The following is a 21,640-nucleotide window of genomic DNA, read 5'->3' on the forward strand; positions in this document are numbered from 1 at the left end:
AGCATGAGAATAAGTGGGGCCAAAAATCTGCCTGATCCCACTTGACAAACCAGGCTAACACTTTTCCAGCATGTCCAAACTCCTGACTTTGGAGTCTCTGCCCCCACACCTGCCCCTCTTATGCTGCTTGCTTTGTACAGAATGAGTGAAGGCTCTGCCCCCATCAGACTGAGTGGAAATTCTTGCACCAAGGCTTGGACCTGGCCTAATTTGTTCTGCTGCACTCACAGCAAAGTCACAGTGAGAATGTGCAAGAAGGACCGTGGATTTTCAGCCCCAATATGTTTATAAATTTTTGATAAGTATAGTGCCCTTTCTATTATATTCTACAATCCTGGCGATACACCGTAAAACTTTATTTGCCTTTCCTACGGCAACTTTACACTGCTAGTGCACAAGCTGTCAACTGTTATTGCATGATATAAACGTGCATTGAGTTCCCCCACCCTAAATGTACTTGCCCACGCTGAAGGACTTCTGTCACATATACACCATTTCCCCAACCTATCTAAATCAGTCTGCAACCTATGAATTTAGTGTGAATTGCTTACCCCATGTACATTTTCAGTCATTTACATTGAAAATGAAGAGCAGCAACAGTCTTATGGAACTTGACTTACCAGGTTCCATTCAGATCCATCTCGTTAATGACAACCTTCTGCCTAAGAGATTTCGACCATCTGTTCTATAATCCCATATGATTAATCTTGTCCAATAACTTTCTATGTAGCACTTTGTCAAAGGCTTTTTGGAAATCTAGATATACAGCATCTACAGGACAGCTATCATCTCAATTCCTCAAAGAATTCAAACAGTTAGTGAGACAGGACCTCTGTTTCCTGAAGTCAGTATGGGGATCTCGAATAACCACTGAACTCTAAATGATCATAAATTATATCTCGTATAATGCTTCCCTACAATGACATTAAACTCATGGGCCTATAATTCCAATTTGTTCCCCTTCTTAAATAATGGACCACATGAGCCACCCTTCAATCCTTTGGAGCCAGCCCTGATATCAATGATTTATTAAATATTCTTAACCAGTGACTTCCATGTGACCTTCCACATTTCCTTTTAACAGTCTGGGGTAAATGGAATCAGATTCAGCAGTACTGTTAATTTTAGGTGCCTTAATCCTTGCTAAAACCACTTCTGCAGTTAGTTTTATTGAAGCAATCTTAACTGCACACCCATCTAGTACAACCAGGACTGTAGCACATCTTCAAAAGTGAGAAACATTTCAAAATATCTATTTAGGTATCTTTCATATCCATATCTTCATTCCTAACATTCCCTGATCAATCACTCAATTGGCCAGATGCAATCTTTTAATTGTTTTCTGACTGCTAATAGAATGGAAAAAAAATGTTGCCATTACTACAGTTGTCCACTATCCTTTTTTCCAATGCCTTTTTAGTATTCTCAATACCGGCTTCAGTTATCCTCAGCTATTCTTTAAATGTGTCCCTACTCTCTCGGCCTCCTTTTACACCTAGTGAAATACCTTTTCATTTTAAGGTTAATTTCTCAACAAACTTCCTGTTTAGCCATTTAGGTTTTATTTTACCACAGACCCTCCTTTTAATCCGAAGGATACACCATGTTTCCTTGTCCACTAGTACAGATTTAAATAACCTACATTTTTTTTTAAAAACCAAATCCTAATGTATATTCCCCATTTCTCTTAAGTGACTCTCCTGAAATCAGGTACCAACATTACACTTGCATAGCCAACTGAAATCTAATGGTGTAATGATTACTATTGCTCAGATGCTCTCCCAAATGGAGAGCAGATATTATTTCAGGATCGCTGCTAGAGACTAAATCCAATAAATATCTTAGACCCATCCTAACTTGCTGCTCAAGGAGGCAATCACTGACTCTACAAACAAATAATTCTAATATGCACCTCTCTCAATTAGGCTGCCCACTTTCAGACCATTTAATGGGTGGATAGTTAAAATTCCTATGACAAGGCATTACTTTATTCTGCTGCTCTACTAATTTGAAGAGAGTACCCAGTCTTACTCTACTGTTGGCCTGGAGCAGGTGCTAAGGACTAACTTTGGCCCAATTCCCTGATTCAGCTGCATTCAGCCATTTCATCTCCCTCCTGCTAACTACTATTATCCCTAACTATTGCAATTACAAATAAGCCACACCACTGATTTATTAACATTCTATCTATTTGGAATCCTTTGTACCCTTTCAACTGAAATTCAGATACATTACAATGACCCAAACAAGTTTCAGATTTTATTGTATCTAATTCCTGCATGGAAGCATCTACTTCTGCAATTTTATTTCTGATACTTCTAACATTAAATACAACAACCATTTTAAGGAAGTCGTGTGGTTTCTTTTCCCCCCCCCAGTAAATGACCTTGTTCCCCATTATTAAAATTAGATAAGTTTTAATTAGCATCAGCTACTTTATATTCACCAGTCTCACAGAAACTGCACACAGTTTCAGTCTCTAGCCCAACTAATTTAAATATCTCTCAAAGACTCTTTCTACATGCAGGGCAATCTTTCAGCTCTCAACCAGTTCAAGCAAAGCCCATCCCTCCTGAAAACTTACCTTCCCTGCAAATGCTGTCCAGTTGTCCATAAACACCAAGTTTTCCTTTTATATTCAAAGCTGTCAGCTAGTTATTGAAGCCTTGTAGTTCCTTTCTGATGCAGTTGCAATCACAGGCAACAAACCAGAAATCAAAACCCTAACTCCTTTACGTTTTAAGTTACTGATCATTCTATGATAATTGCCCTATTAGAGGACATACTTCCTATCTATTTTATCATTAGCACTCATCTGTAACACAATTAAAGCTCCTTTACATTTCCCCTTCATCAAAACACCCACCCCACTATCTATGTCCTTTTACCTTAGCTCCTTGAGAAACATATAATTGCTCTTGTGATATAATCAATGTTCTAAAGTATTTGTGAGAATTTGATGTCATTTTAATAAGCATGTATTGTGTAACTGATTTTAAGACTGAATTTGAACAATGAAGCAAAATATCTTTATACATTTTTAAAAATTGGATTCTCTATCATTAAGACATGTTTTTCTTTTCTGCTTTCTTCCCATGATCAGATGAGCAATAACTTGAACAATTAAAATATTAGATTATTTTTCAAGCATTCAACCTCCACATACAAATAGGTTATTGCTGTTGTCCTGTGTAACCATGCCCCTACTCTGCTATTTTTAAGGCCTCATTCTCAGTCGTGATCTTAATTTTTCTCTATTTTTGGCAGCAGATTTCTGTGTCTCCCATGCCATTTAATCAAAGCTTTTAACAATCTCCATTTAATCATTCTTTAATGTGTTCAAAGCAGTTCCAGAATTTCATTTTTTTGCTGAGTTTCTCAGACTTTATTTATAGCTTAAATCTATAATGTTTACATTTTTTTGTAACTCATACCATCTTTACCAGAAGGCCACCATAGGGGCATGGTTACACAGGACAACAGCAATAACCTATTTGTATGTGGAGGTTGAATGCTTGATAAATAATCTAATATTTTAATTGTTCAAGTTATTGCTCATCTGATCATGGGCACTTTTGGGAAGAAAGAGCAGAAAAGAAAAACATGTCTTAATGATAGAAAATCCAATTTTCAGTTAACTCAGCTCCCAGTTTTGAAATTTGCAACGAGTGCCACAGACCTTTCCCAATGACTGACTCGTATGCATCTGTTTTCATTGTCTTGCATCTTCGTGCAACTCTTAGTGTGATGTCTATTCCAAGGACTTGATAAAACCCATTCACTGGAAGGTGATCCTGAGTACAAGAATGATCCCACTTGCACTGAGAAATCACTGATTGACTTTGACAAAGAAACATTACTCTGCTCAGAAGCCAGATGGAGAATCAAGTATGGGCAGTGAACACTTATAAGCAAAATCCTCCACAGATGCACAACTTGAGTATCATGTGCCAGACTTTATGGCCAGGGCTCTGAACTGCACACAATCTCCAAGCTGTCAATATGTGACACGTGTTAGTGAGATTTATGATTAATAAAAGTGTGCAGATGCAAACCCAGTTACACTGCATTTACGTGTGGAGTAGGACGTAACTTTCAGAGAAAATGCATCAGAATAGGCTAATTTTTTTAACAGAGTGAGAGTTGATAGTTCTGACAATCTCCACCAACATTTGTCATAAATGGGATCAATCTGCAGGTTCGCCCACTGATAGGGTTGCTATGATTGCTGACTGGTTCTCAGGCAATTTTATCATCCCCACCCATGGAGTGTTTGGAACCCACTAGATCAATCAATTCAGCTCCTTAGGTGTAGGTCAACTCCATCTTATACCCCAATGGGATGTAACTCAAGCTATGAAACCAAACCACCAACAGTAGCAAGCAGGCTATGTCATAGAGCCTGAGGTAAGTGACTGTTTTGCAAATCAATTACTCTCTCTTCTCTGAGAAGGAGGATGCCATGGGGGAAAGGCTCCCATATCAGGAATTTCCTCAGATCGTATTGATGGGACTTGGGCTGGTTGCTGAATCATCACATATCTCATTTGATTCCATTTGGGGATCTACCTAGAAGCACATCTTGGGATGATCAAGAATGTCCTTATCGTATTTTTGAGAGGTTCCAATAGCCAAGACTATAGGCTCAGCAACTGAAATAATTTGTTTCAAGCTTTCCCAGCCCTGAGGATTCTGAAGGGTTTCTGTTCACATAGCCACTGCTAACTTACCTGTCACCTTCCAAATGAAGACTAAATTTTGTTGAATCTTCTGCTCTGGGAAAATCTTTAATTCCTCCAGAGAAGGAATCAAAGTAAACAAGTGGATGGGGAAAGAAGTTAAATTAACAATGCATGCTCCAAGTACGTATGGCCTCTTACCAGGCACTCTGGATGATTTTATGCACAGTCAACCCAGGCTGATGTGGCTTCTACTCACATTCCTGGTTCATTCAGTAATCATGTGGGGCCTAATGTGGGCAACATTTGTCACATGGTTAAGCCACAACAGTAGTCCGTTGTGGATGCTTTGCCATGGGAGCGGAACAGCTGCCCAAGATATTGTCCCATGCTGCTTTGCATGAATGTGGGCCTCAGGTTTTCTGCTGATAGAGCTACTTTTAGCAGGCAATGACTTAAATAAGGACACAATGAGACCAACTTTGCTCAACTTAAAAAGCACAAAAATAGGCTGGGAGATATTTTGAATATATCATTGAACTATCTCTGGAACAATATTTGGCTAGACTCTTGAAAACCTGGAAAAGATCTTTTTGGACCAAAGGATGATTTGCTGCAGGGCTCAACCTTCCCCACTAGGGTTTTAGCAGAGCGACAAAAAGAAAAGACAGAAGCCCCAATCACCTTTTCCACCACAGTGATTGAAATTAAATCTGTTATGAGGAGATAGACAGCACCCCTCACCGCCCCCCCTCAGCTTTTTGTGACCTTTGATTAAAGCTTTTTATCATCAGCTTATTTTCTGAGTTACAAACTAAATGTTAACTGTTAATAAGTAAAATCAAAGCAAAAACAATCAATTAGAAATAAATACATTTTTAAAAGTCCACAGTAACATTACAGGGCCAATACTGTATACAAATGGGCTGACCGAGCCAGATAACATTAGGTCAGCCTATTTGCATAACGCAGTGATCCTCCAGGTGCGAGGAGCACCAGGTAACACATTGTCGGATGCCAGCAACCAGTGAAAGGCTGTAAGTTGCCTGTTATTCACTGGCCATTTGTCCAACAAAGAGGGAAGAAGCATGGGTTTGGAATAGCGGGGGGCAAGGGGCATGGAAGAATCCCAAGTAGAGGGGCTGACGAGTGGGTATTTTTATTTTCTCTACAATGAGGCCCCTCCTTCAATGTTCATTCTATAAAAGGCACTGTGCAGTTGCAACACTGCTTAGAGACTTCAGCTGCATTATGGGGTGACCACCAGATTTTTTGGTGCAGTGTTCCCCTTTTACCCAGATGCTCTACCAAATGGAGTTCGGGAACTTAATGAGACTAGTATATAGCTTGTATACAGGTTTCCAGATCTCTTCGCACTTGCCACTCACACTGGCGGACGCTGGGTGCCTCGGGGGCATTGTAGGCCTCAGGCCTTCATGCTCAATTTTCTGGGGAGCGGCATGTCTAATGTGCTCCAGCAAATCAGGCACATGTTACATTATCAGCCCCTACATTTGTTTTGGCCCTTTATATTAAAGAAACTTCTTTTCTTCAGTTAGGGCAAATATGCAGCAATTGGGGAAGAGAAGTTCATTTTTTTTTATTTTTGCTCAACAAATTAATTTCCTAATCGAGAGATGATTTAAGTCCTTTTTACATGTGGTCAATAGAGTTCCAATCCTGATTTGATATTAGAGTTTGTTCTTTTAATTTTAAAACTTCTTTATCCCAGTAGCAGCTGATACAATGAAAGGAACAAAGGTTTTAAGGCATGTAAAGTAAAGCATTGTGAAGACGGAAGACAGAAATTCGGCACCCTCACCACCAATTCCATTCCCCTCATTGGCCATTGTCTCAGGGTGAATCAGACTGTTCAGTCTCGGGGGGCGAAATTGGGCCGTATAGCGCCCGTTTTGTAAGCGTTGCGCAGATACCTAAGCCCTGAAAATGGCGTCCGAGATGTGCGCGTACACTCCAACGTGAAGTGTGCAGGACGCCGTCTTAGTAAAGGCGTTTGCGCATGCACATGTAACGAACACCGGCAGCGTGCAGATTAGGAAGATTATGACGTGAATCAGTGTACAAAGCTGATTTAAAGGGACCGCTACTATTTTGGAACTCCACACTCCAGCCAACTCGCTGTCTTAACCTCGCACAGCTGAACAGGACATAAATGGCATGGAGGACCCCCCCACCAGTGCTATTTAAAGGGATCATGCAGGAATTACAGGTTAGTTGCTGGATTATTTCTTCTGGCTGCTGATTCATTTGTACCTGTTTTTGGAAGTTTCCTATACTTGGATCAAGTTTCAAGGGGTGGCTAGCTGACAAGCAACAGCAAGGGCACTGGTGGAGTGACAGGGTGGGAGCAGGAATGCTGTCATCCTGAGAGAGGACAGTAGGTTCATGTTCCGTTGAGCCACTGCCACTTGCTGCCTCCTGAATGCACCACCTTCTCCTGCAAGAATGTGGGAAGTGTGTTAGTGAGTGTCCTGCAAGATGTTTTGGTGATATGGCTGCCATAGTTGAATAGTTGCCAGTGCGTATGACCGAGTTGTGGGTGTGCAGCTTGCAACAGTGATAATGTGTGAGGGTGAGATGAAGCATATGATTTGAAGAGTTGCGCACTGATTGAAAGAGTTTGTTGGTAGGTGGATGATGGGGGGTGTAGTGCGTGGAGCAGTGGATGAGGCTAGTGGTGCATTTGGTAGGAGATGCCACTGGACAGTTGAAGTCACTCACCTTGACCACTCGTGTCAAATCATTCCACTTCTTCCTGCACTACATCCATGTTCTTGGCGATATGCTCCTGACATTGACCTCCATCACTACTTCCTCCCACTGCCTCCTGAGCATATGTCTGGAGGGCCTCCTGGCCCCCTGCAGATAGAGGATGTCTTACCTTCTCTCCATCTCTTGCACTAAGGCCTCCAGTGCATTATCAGAAAATGTTGGTGCACGCTCTCTCAAAGGTTGAGACATCTTCACAAAATATCTTCCAAAGCAATCCACTTCCTGACACGAATTCCATCAAAGTCCAATTCCCTTTTCAAAGTTAGTATTGAATCTGCTTCCACCACCCTTTCAGGCAGTGCATTCCAGATCATTAGAACTCGCTGCGTAAAAAAATGTTTCCTCATGTCTCCTCTGGCTCTTTTGCCAATCACCTTAAATCTGTGTCCTCTGGTTACCATCCTTCCTGCCACTGGAAACAATTTCTCCTTATTTACTCTGCCAAAACTGTTAATGATTTTGAATAAGTCTATCAGATCTTCCCTTAACCTTCTTAGGAGAACAAGCCCAACTTCTCCAGCCTCTGCACGTGACTGAAGTTCCTGATCCCTGACACCATTAAAGTAAATCTTTTCTGCACCCTCTCTAAGGCCTTGATCCTTCCTAAAGTGTGGTGCCCAGAATTGAACACAATACTCCAGCTGAGGCCTAACCAGTGTTTTATAAAGGTTTAGCATAACTTCCTTCCTTTTGTACTCTATCCTCTATTAATAAAGCCCAGAATCACATAGGCTTTTTCAAGAACCTTCTCAACTTGTTCTGCCACTTTCAACGATCTCTTGATTCAAACTGCACAATCATCATTCATAGTGAAATGCAGTGTTCAGCAACTGATGGGACAGGTCAGTTTATTGATTGACTATTTGGTGTTATTTTGAAACGCACCATAGTTTTTACTCATATACACCAGGAAATATGTCAGGACCCCTGCTGATGCATGCAGGCAATGAACAGCGCAGGGAGCACTGACTGCACACAGCAATCATTTAAATCAGCAGGCAGCACAAATGCTGCCTGTATTGCAATGAACAGGCACGCGTTAATCGCTCTCAGCCCCCGTTTTCGGGGGTTATCCAAAATAACCCCCATGGTGTCTCTTCGACCCCAATCTAAGCTTCTGACCCCATATCCTCTCATCACAAAGACTGCCTTTATCCACCTCTGTAACATTGTCTGTCTGCACCCCTGCCTTAGCGTATCTGCTGCTGAAATACACATCCACGCCTTTGTCACCTCCAGACTCGACTATTCCAATGCTATCCTGGTTGGCCTCCCATCTTCTGCCCTTTGTAAACTTCAGCTTATCCAAAACTCTGCTGCCCATATCCTATCCAGCACCAGGTCCCATTCGCCCATCCCACCTGTTCTTGCTGACCGACATTGGCTCCCAGTCCCCCAATGCCTCTAATTTAAAATTCTCATCCTCGTGTTTAAATGTTTTCATGGCCTCACCCCTCCTTAGCTCGAGAATCTTGTCCAACCCTCCAACCCCCACCCGAAATCCCTGTTCCTGTGACTCAGGACTTTTGTGCATTCCCTCTCCCTTCGCCCCACCATAGGTGGCCATGCCTTCAGCCATCCAGACTCCATGCTCTGGAACTCTATTCCTAAATCCCTCTCAAGCAGCTAAAGAAAAAATGCATTTTTATAGTGCCTTTCTCATCCTCAGGGGGTCTGAAAGTGCTCCATAGCGCTGAATTGCTTTTGAAGTGTAGTCACCGTTGTTACATAGAATCATAGAAGTTACAACATGGAAACAGGCCCTTCGGCCCAACATGTCCATGTCGCCCAGTTTATACCACTAAGCTAGTCCCAATTTCCTGCACTTGGCCCATATCCCTCTATACCCATCTTACCCATGTAACTGTCCAAATGCTTTTTAAAGACAAAATTGTACCCGCCTCTACTACTGCCTCTGGCAGCTCGTTCCAGACACTCACCACCCTTTGAGTGAAAAAAATTGCCCCTCTGGACCCTTTTGTATCTCTCCCCTCTCACCTTAAATCTATGCCCCCTCGTTATAGACTCCCCTACCTTTGGGAAAAGATTTTGACTATCTACCTTATCTATGCCCCTCATTATTTTATAGACTTCTATAAGATCACCCCTTAACCTCCTACTCTCCAGGGAAAAAAGTCCCAGTCTGTCTAACCTCTCCCTATAAGTCAAACCATCAAGTCCCGGTAGCATCCTAGTAAATCTTTTCTGTACTCTTTCTAGTTTAATAATATCCTTTCTATAATAGGGTGACCAGAACTGTACACAGTACTCCAAGTGTGGCCTCACCAATGTCCTGTACAACTTCAACAAGACATCCCAACTCCTGCATTCAATGTTCTGACCAATGAAACCAAGCATGCCGAATGCCTTCTTCACCACCCTATCCACCTGTGACTCCACTTTCAAGGAGCTATGAACCAGTACTCCTAGATCTCTTTGTTCTATAACTCTTCCCAACGCCCTACCATTAACGGAGTAGGTCCTGGCCCGATTCGATCTACCAAAATGCATCACCTCACATTTATCTAAATTAAACTCCATCTGCCATTCATCGGCCCACTGGCCCAATTTATCAAGATCCCTTTGCAATCCTAGATAACCTTCTTCACTGTCCACAATGCCACCAATCTTGGTGTCATCTGCAAACTTACTAACCATGCCTCCTAAATTCTCATCCAAATCATTAATATAAATAACAAATAACAGCGGACCCAGCACCGATCCCTGAGGCACACCGCTGGACACAGGCATCCAGTTTGAAAAACAACCCTCTACAACCACCCTCTGTCTTCTGTCGTCAAGCCAATTTTGTATCCAATTGGCTACATAGGCAAACGCAGCAACCAATTTAGATCCCACAAACAGCAATGAGATAAAATTACCAATTAATGTTTTGGTGGTGTTGGTTGAGGAATAAATGTTAGCCAGGATACGGGGCAAACTCCCCTGTTCACCTTCAAGTAGTGCCGTGGGACCTTTTACATTCACCTAAGTAGGCACCTCCAACAATTTATCTCTCTCTCAGTACTGATGTGCCAACCTAGATTCTGTACTCAAATCCTTTGGGTGGGGCCCGAACCCACAACATTCTGACTCGGAGGTGAGAGTCAATCTGATACTGAACCAGATGATGAATGTTTCATTCATGTAGTCAAAGCTTGCCTAAAATTTTTACCAAAATACACAATGACAATTAGGAAAGCTTGTTTCACTGACCAATACCTGGGCAGGGGGTGGGGGGTGGCGGGGGAGTGGAATTTTAACCCCCAAGAACGGGTGGGTTGGGGGAAGGTGGGTAGTTAAAATAATTTATTTTTCAAGCACGACCACAACCCAGCTCCATGGCGCACACTTCCGGGTTTAACGGAGGCGTGTTTGGATGTGCGGAAATACCCTATTCGCCACAGTCGGGACCCTAATTAGTATAGGCAGGCGGATAGTTATCGCAGCAATTAACGACCTTATGTGATGTTAATTAGGTCTTTTTAAATTGATTTATACCGACCTTTAAATTCAACGTCTCCAGCGCGGGTTCCCCGGGACTCATGAATCTTGCCAGTAAAAAGGAGACGAGATGGACCGGATGATGAAGTAAGGGCCTTTATTGCACTGCTTGTGGGCCAGGAAGAGCAGGACTATTTCCTTCAGGCCCAACAAGCTTACCTGCCGTGATCAGACCCCCGCAAACAGCCGATTTCCCCCCCCCCCTCCCTCCGATGTCCGACTTCTCTCCTCCTCAGCGATGTCCAACTTCCCCCATCCCGCAATTACCCCTCCCCCCAACCAGCCCCCAAAGATCCCGCTCTCTCTCCGACCCCCCCATCCAACTCCCAAAGATGCCGACCTCTCCCCAACCCCCCCATCCAAATTCCAACTTAACTTCCATCCCCTCCTCAGCTGCTTTCCTGCCCGACAGGCAGCCAGCCTGTCAATCAATTGGGCGGGAAATCGCCTGAAAATTTTTAAAACCGGTCCTACTGTTAAATTCGGTAAGATCTGCAGGGCACCTTTACTTTTGGGTTTCCCGTCTGCAAAACCTGCCCTCACCCCGCAATCTTCCCAGCTCCAAGTTAAAATCCAGGCCCTGGAGTTCATTATAGACAGCGTTTTTGAAAGTCATGAGGTCCAGTTATGTTATCCTGGCAGGACCGCTGTTCTTTGGGTGTTCTGTACACACCTGCAATTCAATGAGCTCACTTTGCATCACTTTGAAGTGAGGTCAACTTTTTTTTTATTCGTTCATGGGATGTGGGCGTCGCTGGCAAGGCCAGCATTTATTTCCCATCCCTAATTGCCCTTGAGGAGGTGGTGGTGAGCCGCCTTCTTGAACCGCTGCAGTCCGTGTGGTGAAGGTTCTCCCACAGTGCTGTTAGGTAGGGAGTTCCAGGATTTTGACCCAGCGCCGATGAAGGAACGGCGATATATTTCCAAGTCGGGATAGTGTGTGACTTGGAGGGGAATGTGCAGATGGTGTTGTTCCCATGTGCCTGCTGCCCTTGTCCTTCTAGATGGTAGAGGTCGCGGGTTTGGGAGGTGCTGTCGAAGAAGCCTTGGCAAGTTGTTGCAGTGCATCCTGTGGTTGGTACACACTGCAGTCACAGTGCGTCGATGCTAAAGGGAGTGAATGTTTAGGGTGGTGGATGGGGTGCCAATCAAGCGGGCTGCTTTATCTTGGATGGTGTCGAGCTTCTTGAGTGTTGTTGGAGCTGCACTCATCCAGGCAAGTGGAGAGTATTCCATCACACTCCTGACTTGTGCCTTGTAGATGGTGGTAAGGCTTTGGGGAGTCAGGAGGTGAGTCACTCGCTGCAGAATACCCAGCATCTGACCTGCTCTTGTAGCCACAGTATTTATATGGCTGGTCCAGTTATGTTTCTGGTCAATAGTGATCCCCAGGATGTTGATGGTGGGGGAATTGGTGATGGTAATGCCATTCAATGTCAAGGGGAGGTGATTAGACTCTCTCTTGTTGGAGATGGTCATTGTCTGGCGCGAATGTTACTTGCCACTCATCAGCCCAAGCCTGGATGTTGTCCAGGTCTTGCTGCATGCGGGCACGGACTGCTTCATTATCTGAGGGGTTGCGAATGGAACTGAACACTGTGCAGTCATCAGCAAACATCCCCATTTCTGATCTCATGATGGATACATAGGGTATGATTTTAACTGGGATCCGGGAACTCAGCCCGTCTTTAGATATTCGCTTGGGGAACCCGGAAGCCAAATGAGTGCTTCGCAATCTGCGATCGCAACTCAATTCAAGACAAGTATTTGTGCTTCTTGGTTTCCCATATGCCAGGCAGCCGGATTGACAGGCTGGTTGCCTGTCGGGAGGGAAAGGAGCCGCGAATCAGAAAGGGGGAGGGAGGGAGAGAGAGATCGTGGGCCCTGGAAGAAATTGGAGAGGTGGGGGGACATGGTCTACATCAGTTGGGTCTTGAATAGGATTGGGGGTCCAGCATCGGGGGTGGGGGGGGCAGGGTCCTGCATTGGTATCAGGAGTCCAGCACCAGGATCGGGTGGGGTCCAGCATCGGAGGATGGGGGAGATCGGCCGAAGTTGCGCCAGGTGAGCTTGTTGGGCTTTAGAGAAGCACTCCTGCTCCTCCGGGCCCACAAGCAGTACAACAAAGGCACCCACCTCTTGGATCCGGCCCTTCCCGCTTGCTTTCACCTGACGTGAATCTGAAGTGATGGGAAACCCAAACAGGTAAGGATAAAGTTGTTTAACTTTTGTAATTCACAAATTATTAAGTACCTCAACTATTTCATCGCCCCTTTAAATATCGGCCCGCTGGCTTTAAATGGGGGCGGGACTTCCGGGTGTCTGTTGCGCGTGCGCTCATCCAAATCACCTAGGTTAAACACGGAAGTGGGCGCGTTGAAGCCGTGTTGCGGTTCTGCACCAAAAATCCATTATTTTTACCTCCCACCCGTTCTTGGGGGTTAAAATATACCCCATAGTGCCTGGTGTGCTCGGAGCCAATGAGAAATTTGCTGGAAATTGTGCCATAGTAATGATGCATGTACAGTGCGTAACATTTCCATTTCCAGGAAATTATGAAGTGAGTGACAATCACTTCATAATTTGCTGTTACCCCTCTGCCATGAACCTCACCAAAACAGTGAGAATTGCCCCCCCAATAAAATCAATGGTAATCTCCAATTTGCTAGATTATCACTGCTTTGATTGCCACTGCCACTTAGACTGAACCAGAATGGTGCTGGTGATCTGGCAGTGTGAGTTATTGCTGCAAGATTGATTTCCCTTAAACAAATATGCCTTTTTATTGAGCTTTATCAATTTATTTAGCTAATGCAAAAATAATGATCTTTCGGACATATTAGCTGGCCGGAATGTGTCCTGCTAAATGGAATTTAATGTTTGTATCAATTCACTGATCTCTGGTCCAGTAACAGTGTCAATTGCTAATTTTAACATGGAGTATCGATCCAAACAGGTATTTCTTTTGGAATTCATACTGATAAATACATTTAATTCCACCTCAATGGGGTAGTGCATCAGTAAAGATTTTGTTGACTGAATAAATGTAAGATAGGCCTATTTAAAGAAGTTAAGACTTCCATTAGAGACTATGCAACAGCTGAGCCTCTCTGAAATTAAAGGTAGGGATATATGAGAAATGAATTATTAAATCATTTCTTCCTACAGAACTTACATTGAGTTTTTCATATATTTCCCCTGCAAAACACAGACCACGTGCTTTGAAATGAATTTGCCCACGAACATCTGAAAACATTTACAATTTAAAAGTCTTCAATTAGCTCAGGCACCTGGAGCCACGCGTACTGCTCATGTTACACCCAGAAATAACTTTAGAAAACAAAATAAATAACCTGATTTAACAGATTTGTGGTACATTCTCAAAACGGGACTCACAGGTCAAATAAGCACTTTTATAAACCAGAATGTATAATGTGACTCTGTTCAAGTGATCAAAATCGGAATTGACAGCAAACATTGGTCAATAGCCATTGGCTGCGCCGCTTCCAAATTGCCACTATCCTTGCTGTGGTGTATTCTAACGAGCTCTCCCGCAAATTTTGGCATAAATTCGCCACTGGAGGATCGGGCGCACAACGGTCTAACTTTACAGCGTTTGGGGCCAATTGCACCATTCCAGCAAATCCCAGACCAGGGCGATGGAAATAGTATATGAGTAAATGTAAAATGTTTTTGGAACCGCATCTGCTATCTCCTAGAAAAAGGGGAAAACAATCCTCTGACGTTAATGGATTGGCATTGCACTGTGCGATATGAATAACAAATGGGTTAACATGTGAAATGGGATAGCGCCTTTGTTAAAATAGCAGACAATGGAATTTCATACAAACAATTCAGTAGTAGAATTTCAATTCAGCACAATTTCAACCAAAAACTTTTTATATTTTATTGCACATCAGCATTACATTTGTTATTTATTTTGGGACAAATGCTTAAGATATAGAGGGTGATTTTAATCTAACTCACTCGGCTGGAAACTGTGTTACATGCCACCTTCAATGAAAAGTAAAGCCAGACGGGATGTAACATGGGCAGTCAATCTGATCGTGCCAGTATCCCACCGAGCGGGTTCGGTTAAAATCACCCCCATAGTTTGCAAATGGGAGGAAGTAAATCTGTTTGAACACTTAGACTGATAATCATTCTCCTAATCAACCAACAAAACTGATTGGAATTCAGTATTTGGGATCCTACAGATTGTGGGTAGGAATGCTCTTGTGCTTCCAAATAGTTTTAATGTGGTGATGATAGGTGTGGTTTAACTCAGTTGCGAAAGAATGTAATTTATTTCCCCTGCCCCTGCTCATTGTAAGTGCCTGGAACCTTTTACTGCAATAATGAAATTGTTAAAATAAGGCAGTGCTTGTGTTTTCCTGCTGTTCTTATCACATGTTGGAAGAGATGTGTGCTAACAAGTTGATTTGACTCCACCCTCGTGAGTTAGAGAGGGAGGATCACTTAAGAATTATGAAGTAAAAGTTGGCATAACTAACTGAGAAAACATTGTTTTTGAACATTTCCTTGAAGAAGGCAGTTGAAAAGGGACAGGAAGTTCCCAATTTTCATTTTCACTTGTGTTTTTTTTGTTCCCTTTGAGTGCGTGCAGCTTATATAGTACACCTAAAGGCTAATGATATATTGTGCCTATCAACTCTCTGTAATTTCATTTTTACAATGGAGTCAGCAGCTGATGAGTTAAAAGAAGGTACGTTCTCTTTTTTTAATTGGGGGCTGGTAGATAATACAAATATTTTTTTTAATATATAAATATATGTAAGTGTTTCAGAGAATGTGAGTACTTGCAGCTGGTACGTAAGCCTCTAATGTTAAAAATATCTTCATCTTGAAAAACTACATTTTTAAAGAAAGCACAATCATCGATGGTAGTTGTTTTGGCCTTTTTAATGTCTTTCGTCGGCTGGTAAATTATCATATGCCCGCTGGCAAAGCAAAGGCTGCATTGAGCTTAACTTTGGAAGCACCGTAGAAGTGATGGCAGTATTCTAACTAAAACTTATTTTGTTCAGTGGGTTTTATGTAATTCTGGAAATGTTCATGTCTAGGACTAGTGCTTAAAAAATGGAAATAACAAAAAAAAAACTTTTGAAACAGGAAGCTTCTTACAATTTGACTATTCACTTAGTGGGAGTGGTGCAAACTTTCTTTTAAAAGCCAATCTATCTTGCTTAGAAAAATGTTACGCTGCAAGATAATATTTTTGTGTGGCATAATTAACATTTTTGGTAATAACCAGTTAGAAAGCACCTACTGTTAACTTTTTTTTAGGTATTCTTGTAGCTTGCAGAGTAAGCAGCAGGGTGTGTAATATTGCTGTAGCTCTATGTGGCCATGCTTTGAATGAAGTATTTATGATTTAGGGTTTCTAAGTGGAAGTGCAGACATTATAAGTAAATTTAGACTAATTTATTACTCTGTCATGCTGGATGAGTAGCATTACAAACTTTTCATGTATGAAATGGATGGTGTTAGATAATGTTACTTGTGCTATCCTTTTTTGATGTTCCTTTGGTGGCAGTGCCAAAGAGTGATATAAAGCTGCCATTCCGATGGTGCAATAGACCACCCCTCAATTTCTACACATTAAAAAGAGCTGACTGTCCTGTCAGCTCTTCTAAATCAACAACCACAACGCCAACAACTTGCACTTATAAAGCGCCTTTAACATAGTAAAACGTCACAAGGCACTGCACAGGAGCGTTATCAAACAAAATTTGACACCAAGCCACAAAAGATAATAAGACAGGTGACCAAAAACTTGGTCAAAGAGGTAGGTTTTAAGGAGCATCTTAAAGGAGGAGAGTGAGATAGAGGGTTATAGAGGTTTAGGGAGGGAATACCAGAGTTTAGTGCGTAGGCAGCTGAAGGCACAGCTGCCAACGGTGGAATGATTAAAACAGGGGATGCTCAAGAGGCCAGAATTGGAGGAGCGCAGAGATCGCAGAGGGTTATAGGGCTGGAGGAGGTTACAGAGATAGGGAGGGGCGAGGCCATAGAGGGATTTGAAAACAAAGATGAGAATGCACAGAGCTCCACTCAGACTAAGATTGAATTCCAGCAGAACTCTGGACAGGGGCTAGAATTTTGCCCAGGCATGTCCTGCCAACAAAAAGCAGGACAAATCCAACCGGATCAATTACTAACCTATCCCAATCATCAGCCAAGTGATGAAAGGAGTCGTCAACAGTGCTATCAAGTGGCAGTTACTCACTAATAACCTGTTTACCGATGCTCAATTTAGGTTCCACCAGGACCACTCGGCTCCAGACCTCATTACAGCCTTGGTCCAAACAAGAGCTGAATTCCATAGGTGCGGTGAGAGTGACTGTCCTTGACATCAAGTCAGCATTCAACCAAGTGTGGCACCAAGGAAACCTAGTTAAACTGAAGTCAACAGGGAACAGGAGAAAACTCATGGGATCCCATGAAAATTTTATATACCTCAATTGAGGTATATGCCCGCAGTATCCAAGGAAAAGTGGCTAGTTAGATCCAAAATTGGCTCAGTGGCAGGAAGCAAAGGGTAATGGTTGATGGCTGTTTTTGTGACTGGAAGGCTGTATCCAGTGGGGTTCTGCAAGGCTCAGTACTAGATCCCTTGCTTTTTGTGGTATATACTAATGATTTGGACTTGAATGTGGGGGGGCTTGATCAAGGAATTTGCAGATGATACAAAAATTGGTCGTATGGTTGTTAGTGAGGAGGAAAGCTGTAGACTGCAGGAAGATATCAATGGACTGGTCAGATGGGCAGAAAAGTGGCAAATGGAATTCAATCCAGAGAAGTGTGAGGTAATGCATTCGGGGAGGGCAAACAAGGCAATGGAGCACACAATAAATGGGAGGATACTGAGAGGTGTAGAGGAACAAAGGGTCCTTGAACTGCAAGTCCACAGATCCCTGAAGGTAACAGGACTGGTAGATAAGGTGGTTAAGAAGGCATATGGGATACTTTCCCTCATTAGCAGAGCCGTAGAATATAAGAGCAGGGTGGTTATTTTGAACTGTATAAAACATTGGTTAGGCCACAGCTTAAGTACTGTGTACAGTTCTGGTCACTACATAACAGGAAAGATATGATTGCACAAGAGAGGGTACAGAGGACATTTATGAGAACATTGCCAGGACTGGAGAATTTTAGCTATGATGACAGATTGGATAGGCTGGGATTGTTTTCTTTGGAACAAAGGAGGCTGAGGGGAGATTTAATTGAGGTATATAAAATTATGACCGGACTGGATAGAGTGAATAGGGAGGACCTATTTCCCTTAGCAGAGGGGTCAGTCACCAAGAGGCATAGATTTAAAGTAATTGGTAGAAGGATTAGAGGGGAGCTGAGGAGAAATGTTTTCACCCAGAGGGTGGTGGGGGTCTGGAACTCACTGCCTGAAAGGGTGGTAGAGGTAGAAACCCTCAACTCATTTAAAAAGTACTTGGATGTGCGCTTAAAGTGCCATAACCTAGAGGGCTACAGACCAAGTGCTGGAAAGTGGGATTAAGCTGGATAGCTCTTTATCGGCCTGCACAGACATGATGGGCCGAATGGCGCCCTTCTGTATCGTAACTTTCTATGATTCTATCAACTCTCCAATCGTTCGAGTCATACCTGGCACATAGTGGATAATCCCGGCTCAGAAGTTCATAGAATCATAGAAGTTTACAACATGGAAACAGGCCCTTCGGCCCAACATGTCCATGTCGCCCAGTTTATACCACTAAGCTAGTCCCAATTGCCTGCACTTGGCCCATATGCCTCTATACCCATCTTACCCATGTAACTGTCCAAATGCTTTTTAAAAGACAAAATTGTACCCGCCTCTACTACTGCCTCTGGCAGCTCGTTCCAGACACTCAACACCCTTTGAGTGAAAAAATTGCCCCTCTGGACCCTTTTGTATCTCTCCCCTCTCACCTTAAATCTATGCCCCCTCGTTATAGACTCCTCTACCTTTGGGAAAAGATTTTGACTATCTACCTTATCTATGCCCCTCATTATTTTATAGACTTCTATAAGATCACCCCTAAACCTCCTACTCTCCAGGGAAAAAAGTCTCAGTCTATCCAGCCTCTCCCTATAAGTCAAACCATCAAGTCCCGGTAGCATCCTAGTAAATCTTTTCTGCACTCTTTCTATTTTAATAATATCCTTTCTATAATAGGGTGACCAGAACTGTACACAGTATTCCAAGTGTGGCCTTACTAATGTCTTGTACAACTTCAACAAGACATCCCAACTCCTGTATTCAATGTTCTGACCAATGAAACCAAACATGCTGAATGCCTTCTTCACCACCCTATCCACCTGTGACTCCACTTTCAAGGAGCTATGAACCTGTACTCCTAGATCTCTTTGTTCTATAACTCTTCCCAACGCCCTACCATTAACGGAGTAGGTCCTGGCCCGATTCGATCTACCAAAATGCATCACCTCACATTTATCTAAATTAAACTCCATCTGCCATTCATCGGCCCACTGGCCCAATTTATCAAGATCCCTTTGCAATCCTAGATAACCTTCTTCACTGTCCACAATGCCACCAATCTTGGTGTCATCTGCAAACTTACTAACCATGCCTCCTAAATTCTCATCCAAATCATTAATATAAGTAACAAATGACAGCGGACCCAGCACCGATCCCTGAGGCACACCGCTGGTCACAGGCCTCCAGTTTGAAAGACAACCCTCTACAACCACCCTCTGTCTTCTGTCGTCAAGCCAATTTTGTATCCAATTGGCTACCTCACCTTGGATCCCGTGAGATTTAACCTTATGTAAAAACCTACCATGCGGTACCTTGTCAAAGGCTTTGCTAAAGTCCATGTACACCACGTCTACTGCACAGCCCTCATCTATCTTCTTGGTTACTGGATAGAGTGAATAGGGAGGACCTATGCATAGAGTTATGCATTCTCTTAGCCAAGAGGTAACTCTGTGTGCAGGTGTATATTTAAAGATCTATATGGCTGCTTTAAATATGTTACCAAATGCAGTATTTTTGATTCTATTACAGATTAAGAGTCACATTTACATAACTCCTTATTATTTCTCTCACAAACATCTCAATACGCTTTGAACTATGTTGAATTGTAGTGACTATTGTTATTTAGGTGAATGTTAAGAGAAGAAGGGACTTGCATTTATATAGCACTTGTCAAGTCTTCAGGACCTCCCAAACTACTTCCTAGTCAGTGAATTACTTTTGAAATGTAGTTGGCTGTTTTTATGCAGGCAAAATGGTAACCAGTTTACACACAGCAAGTTCCCACAAACAGGAGATGAGAGGAAATAACTAGTTAATCTGTTTTCATTAGTGTCAGTTGGAAGAAATGTTGGCCAGGACACTGGCAGCCCTTTGAATAGTGCCATATCTTTTATATCTACCTGAACAGAGAGCCTGGGGCTCCCTTCCTAACAGCACTGTGGGAGAACCGTCACCACGCGGACTGCAGCGGTTCAAGAAGGCGGCTCACCACCACCTTCTTAAGGGCAATTAGGATGGGCAATAAATGCAGGCCTCGCCAGCAACGCCCACATCCCATGAACGAATTTTTAAAAAATCAAAAATAAGCACCTGTGACAATGCAGCATTCCCTCCATATTACCCTGAAGTGTCAGTCTAGATTATATGCCGAAGTCCTGAAGTGAGGCTTGAACCCATAATCTTCTGACTCAGAGGTGAGAGCGCTACCAACTGAGCCAAGGTGACAACCAGTTTCCATCTGCCACTATTCTCCTCCCTCTTGCTGAACTTGTTCTCACATTAAACAACTTTGCCTTTAACTCCATGCACTTCCTCCAAATAAAAGGTGTTGTTATGAGAACCCACATGGGTACGAGCTATGTCTGCCTTTTTGTAGAATGTGTTGAGCATTCATTGTTCCAGTCCTGCTCAGGTCCCCTGCTGACCTCTTTTTCTGGTACGTAGATGACTATCTCATTGGTGCTTCCCATTCTCACCCTGAGCTGGTGGATTTCGCTAATTTTGCTTCTGACTTCCACCCCTCCTTTACCTTCACATGGTCCATCTTTGATTCTTCCCTTCATCGACTTCTCTATCTTCACCTTTAGGGATAGACTGTCCACTGAAATGTACTACACGCCAACTGACTTCCACAGCTACCTTGATTATACTTCTTCCCACCCCACTTCCTGTAAGGAATTCATTCCCTTCTCTCTATTTCTCCGTCTCCACTGCACCTGCTCCGATGATGCCACCATCCACACCAGAGCTTCCAAAACGTCCTTTTTTCCTTAGTTGGGGATTCCGCTCCATCATAGTTAAAAGGGCCCGCGACCATGTCCAACCCATTTCCCGTCCTTCTGCTCTGACCCCTTCTGGTTCCTCCTAGAAACATGATAGAGTCCCCCTTGTCTTTACCTTCCACCCCTCCAGCCTCTGCATTCAATGGATCATCCTCCGTCATTTCCGCCACCGCCGAGATTCCACCATCAAACGCACTTCCCCTCCCCTTTCAGAATTCTGAAGGGATTGTTCCCTCCATCATACCCTAGTCCACTTCTCCATTACCCCTGAGACCTGCTCTCCTCTCCCGGCACCATATCATGCAAGTGCAGGAGACAAAACATCTCCTCCCATACCACTTTCCAGGGCCCCAAACATTCCC

At 43.2% G+C, this 21,640-nt stretch overlaps 1 protein-coding gene across 3 annotated transcripts in view; it reads left to right on the forward strand.

Moving 5' to 3' along the window:
- LOC137320500 (tumor necrosis factor alpha-induced protein 8) overlaps nucleotides 1–21,640 on the forward strand; it is a 141,644-nt gene that overhangs the window by 89,658 nt on the left and 30,346 nt on the right. The window contains exon 1 of one of the 3 annotated variants that reach the window (XM_067982192.1): nucleotides 15,427–15,702. The exons of the other annotated variants lie outside the window; for them this stretch is intronic. Coding sequence (XP_067838293.1) covers nucleotides 15,672–15,702 — 31 coding nt within the window. The 5' untranslated portion in view covers nucleotides 15,427–15,671. Of the gene's footprint in view, nucleotides 1–15,426; nucleotides 15,703–21,640 lie in introns of those variants that run through there. 3 annotated transcript variants of the gene reach the window in all.

Source organism: Heptranchias perlo, chromosome 4, assembly GCF_035084215.1.
Source record: "Heptranchias perlo isolate sHepPer1 chromosome 4, sHepPer1.hap1, whole genome shotgun sequence".
Classification (NCBI taxonomy): domain Eukaryota; kingdom Metazoa; phylum Chordata; class Chondrichthyes; order Hexanchiformes; family Hexanchidae; genus Heptranchias; species Heptranchias perlo.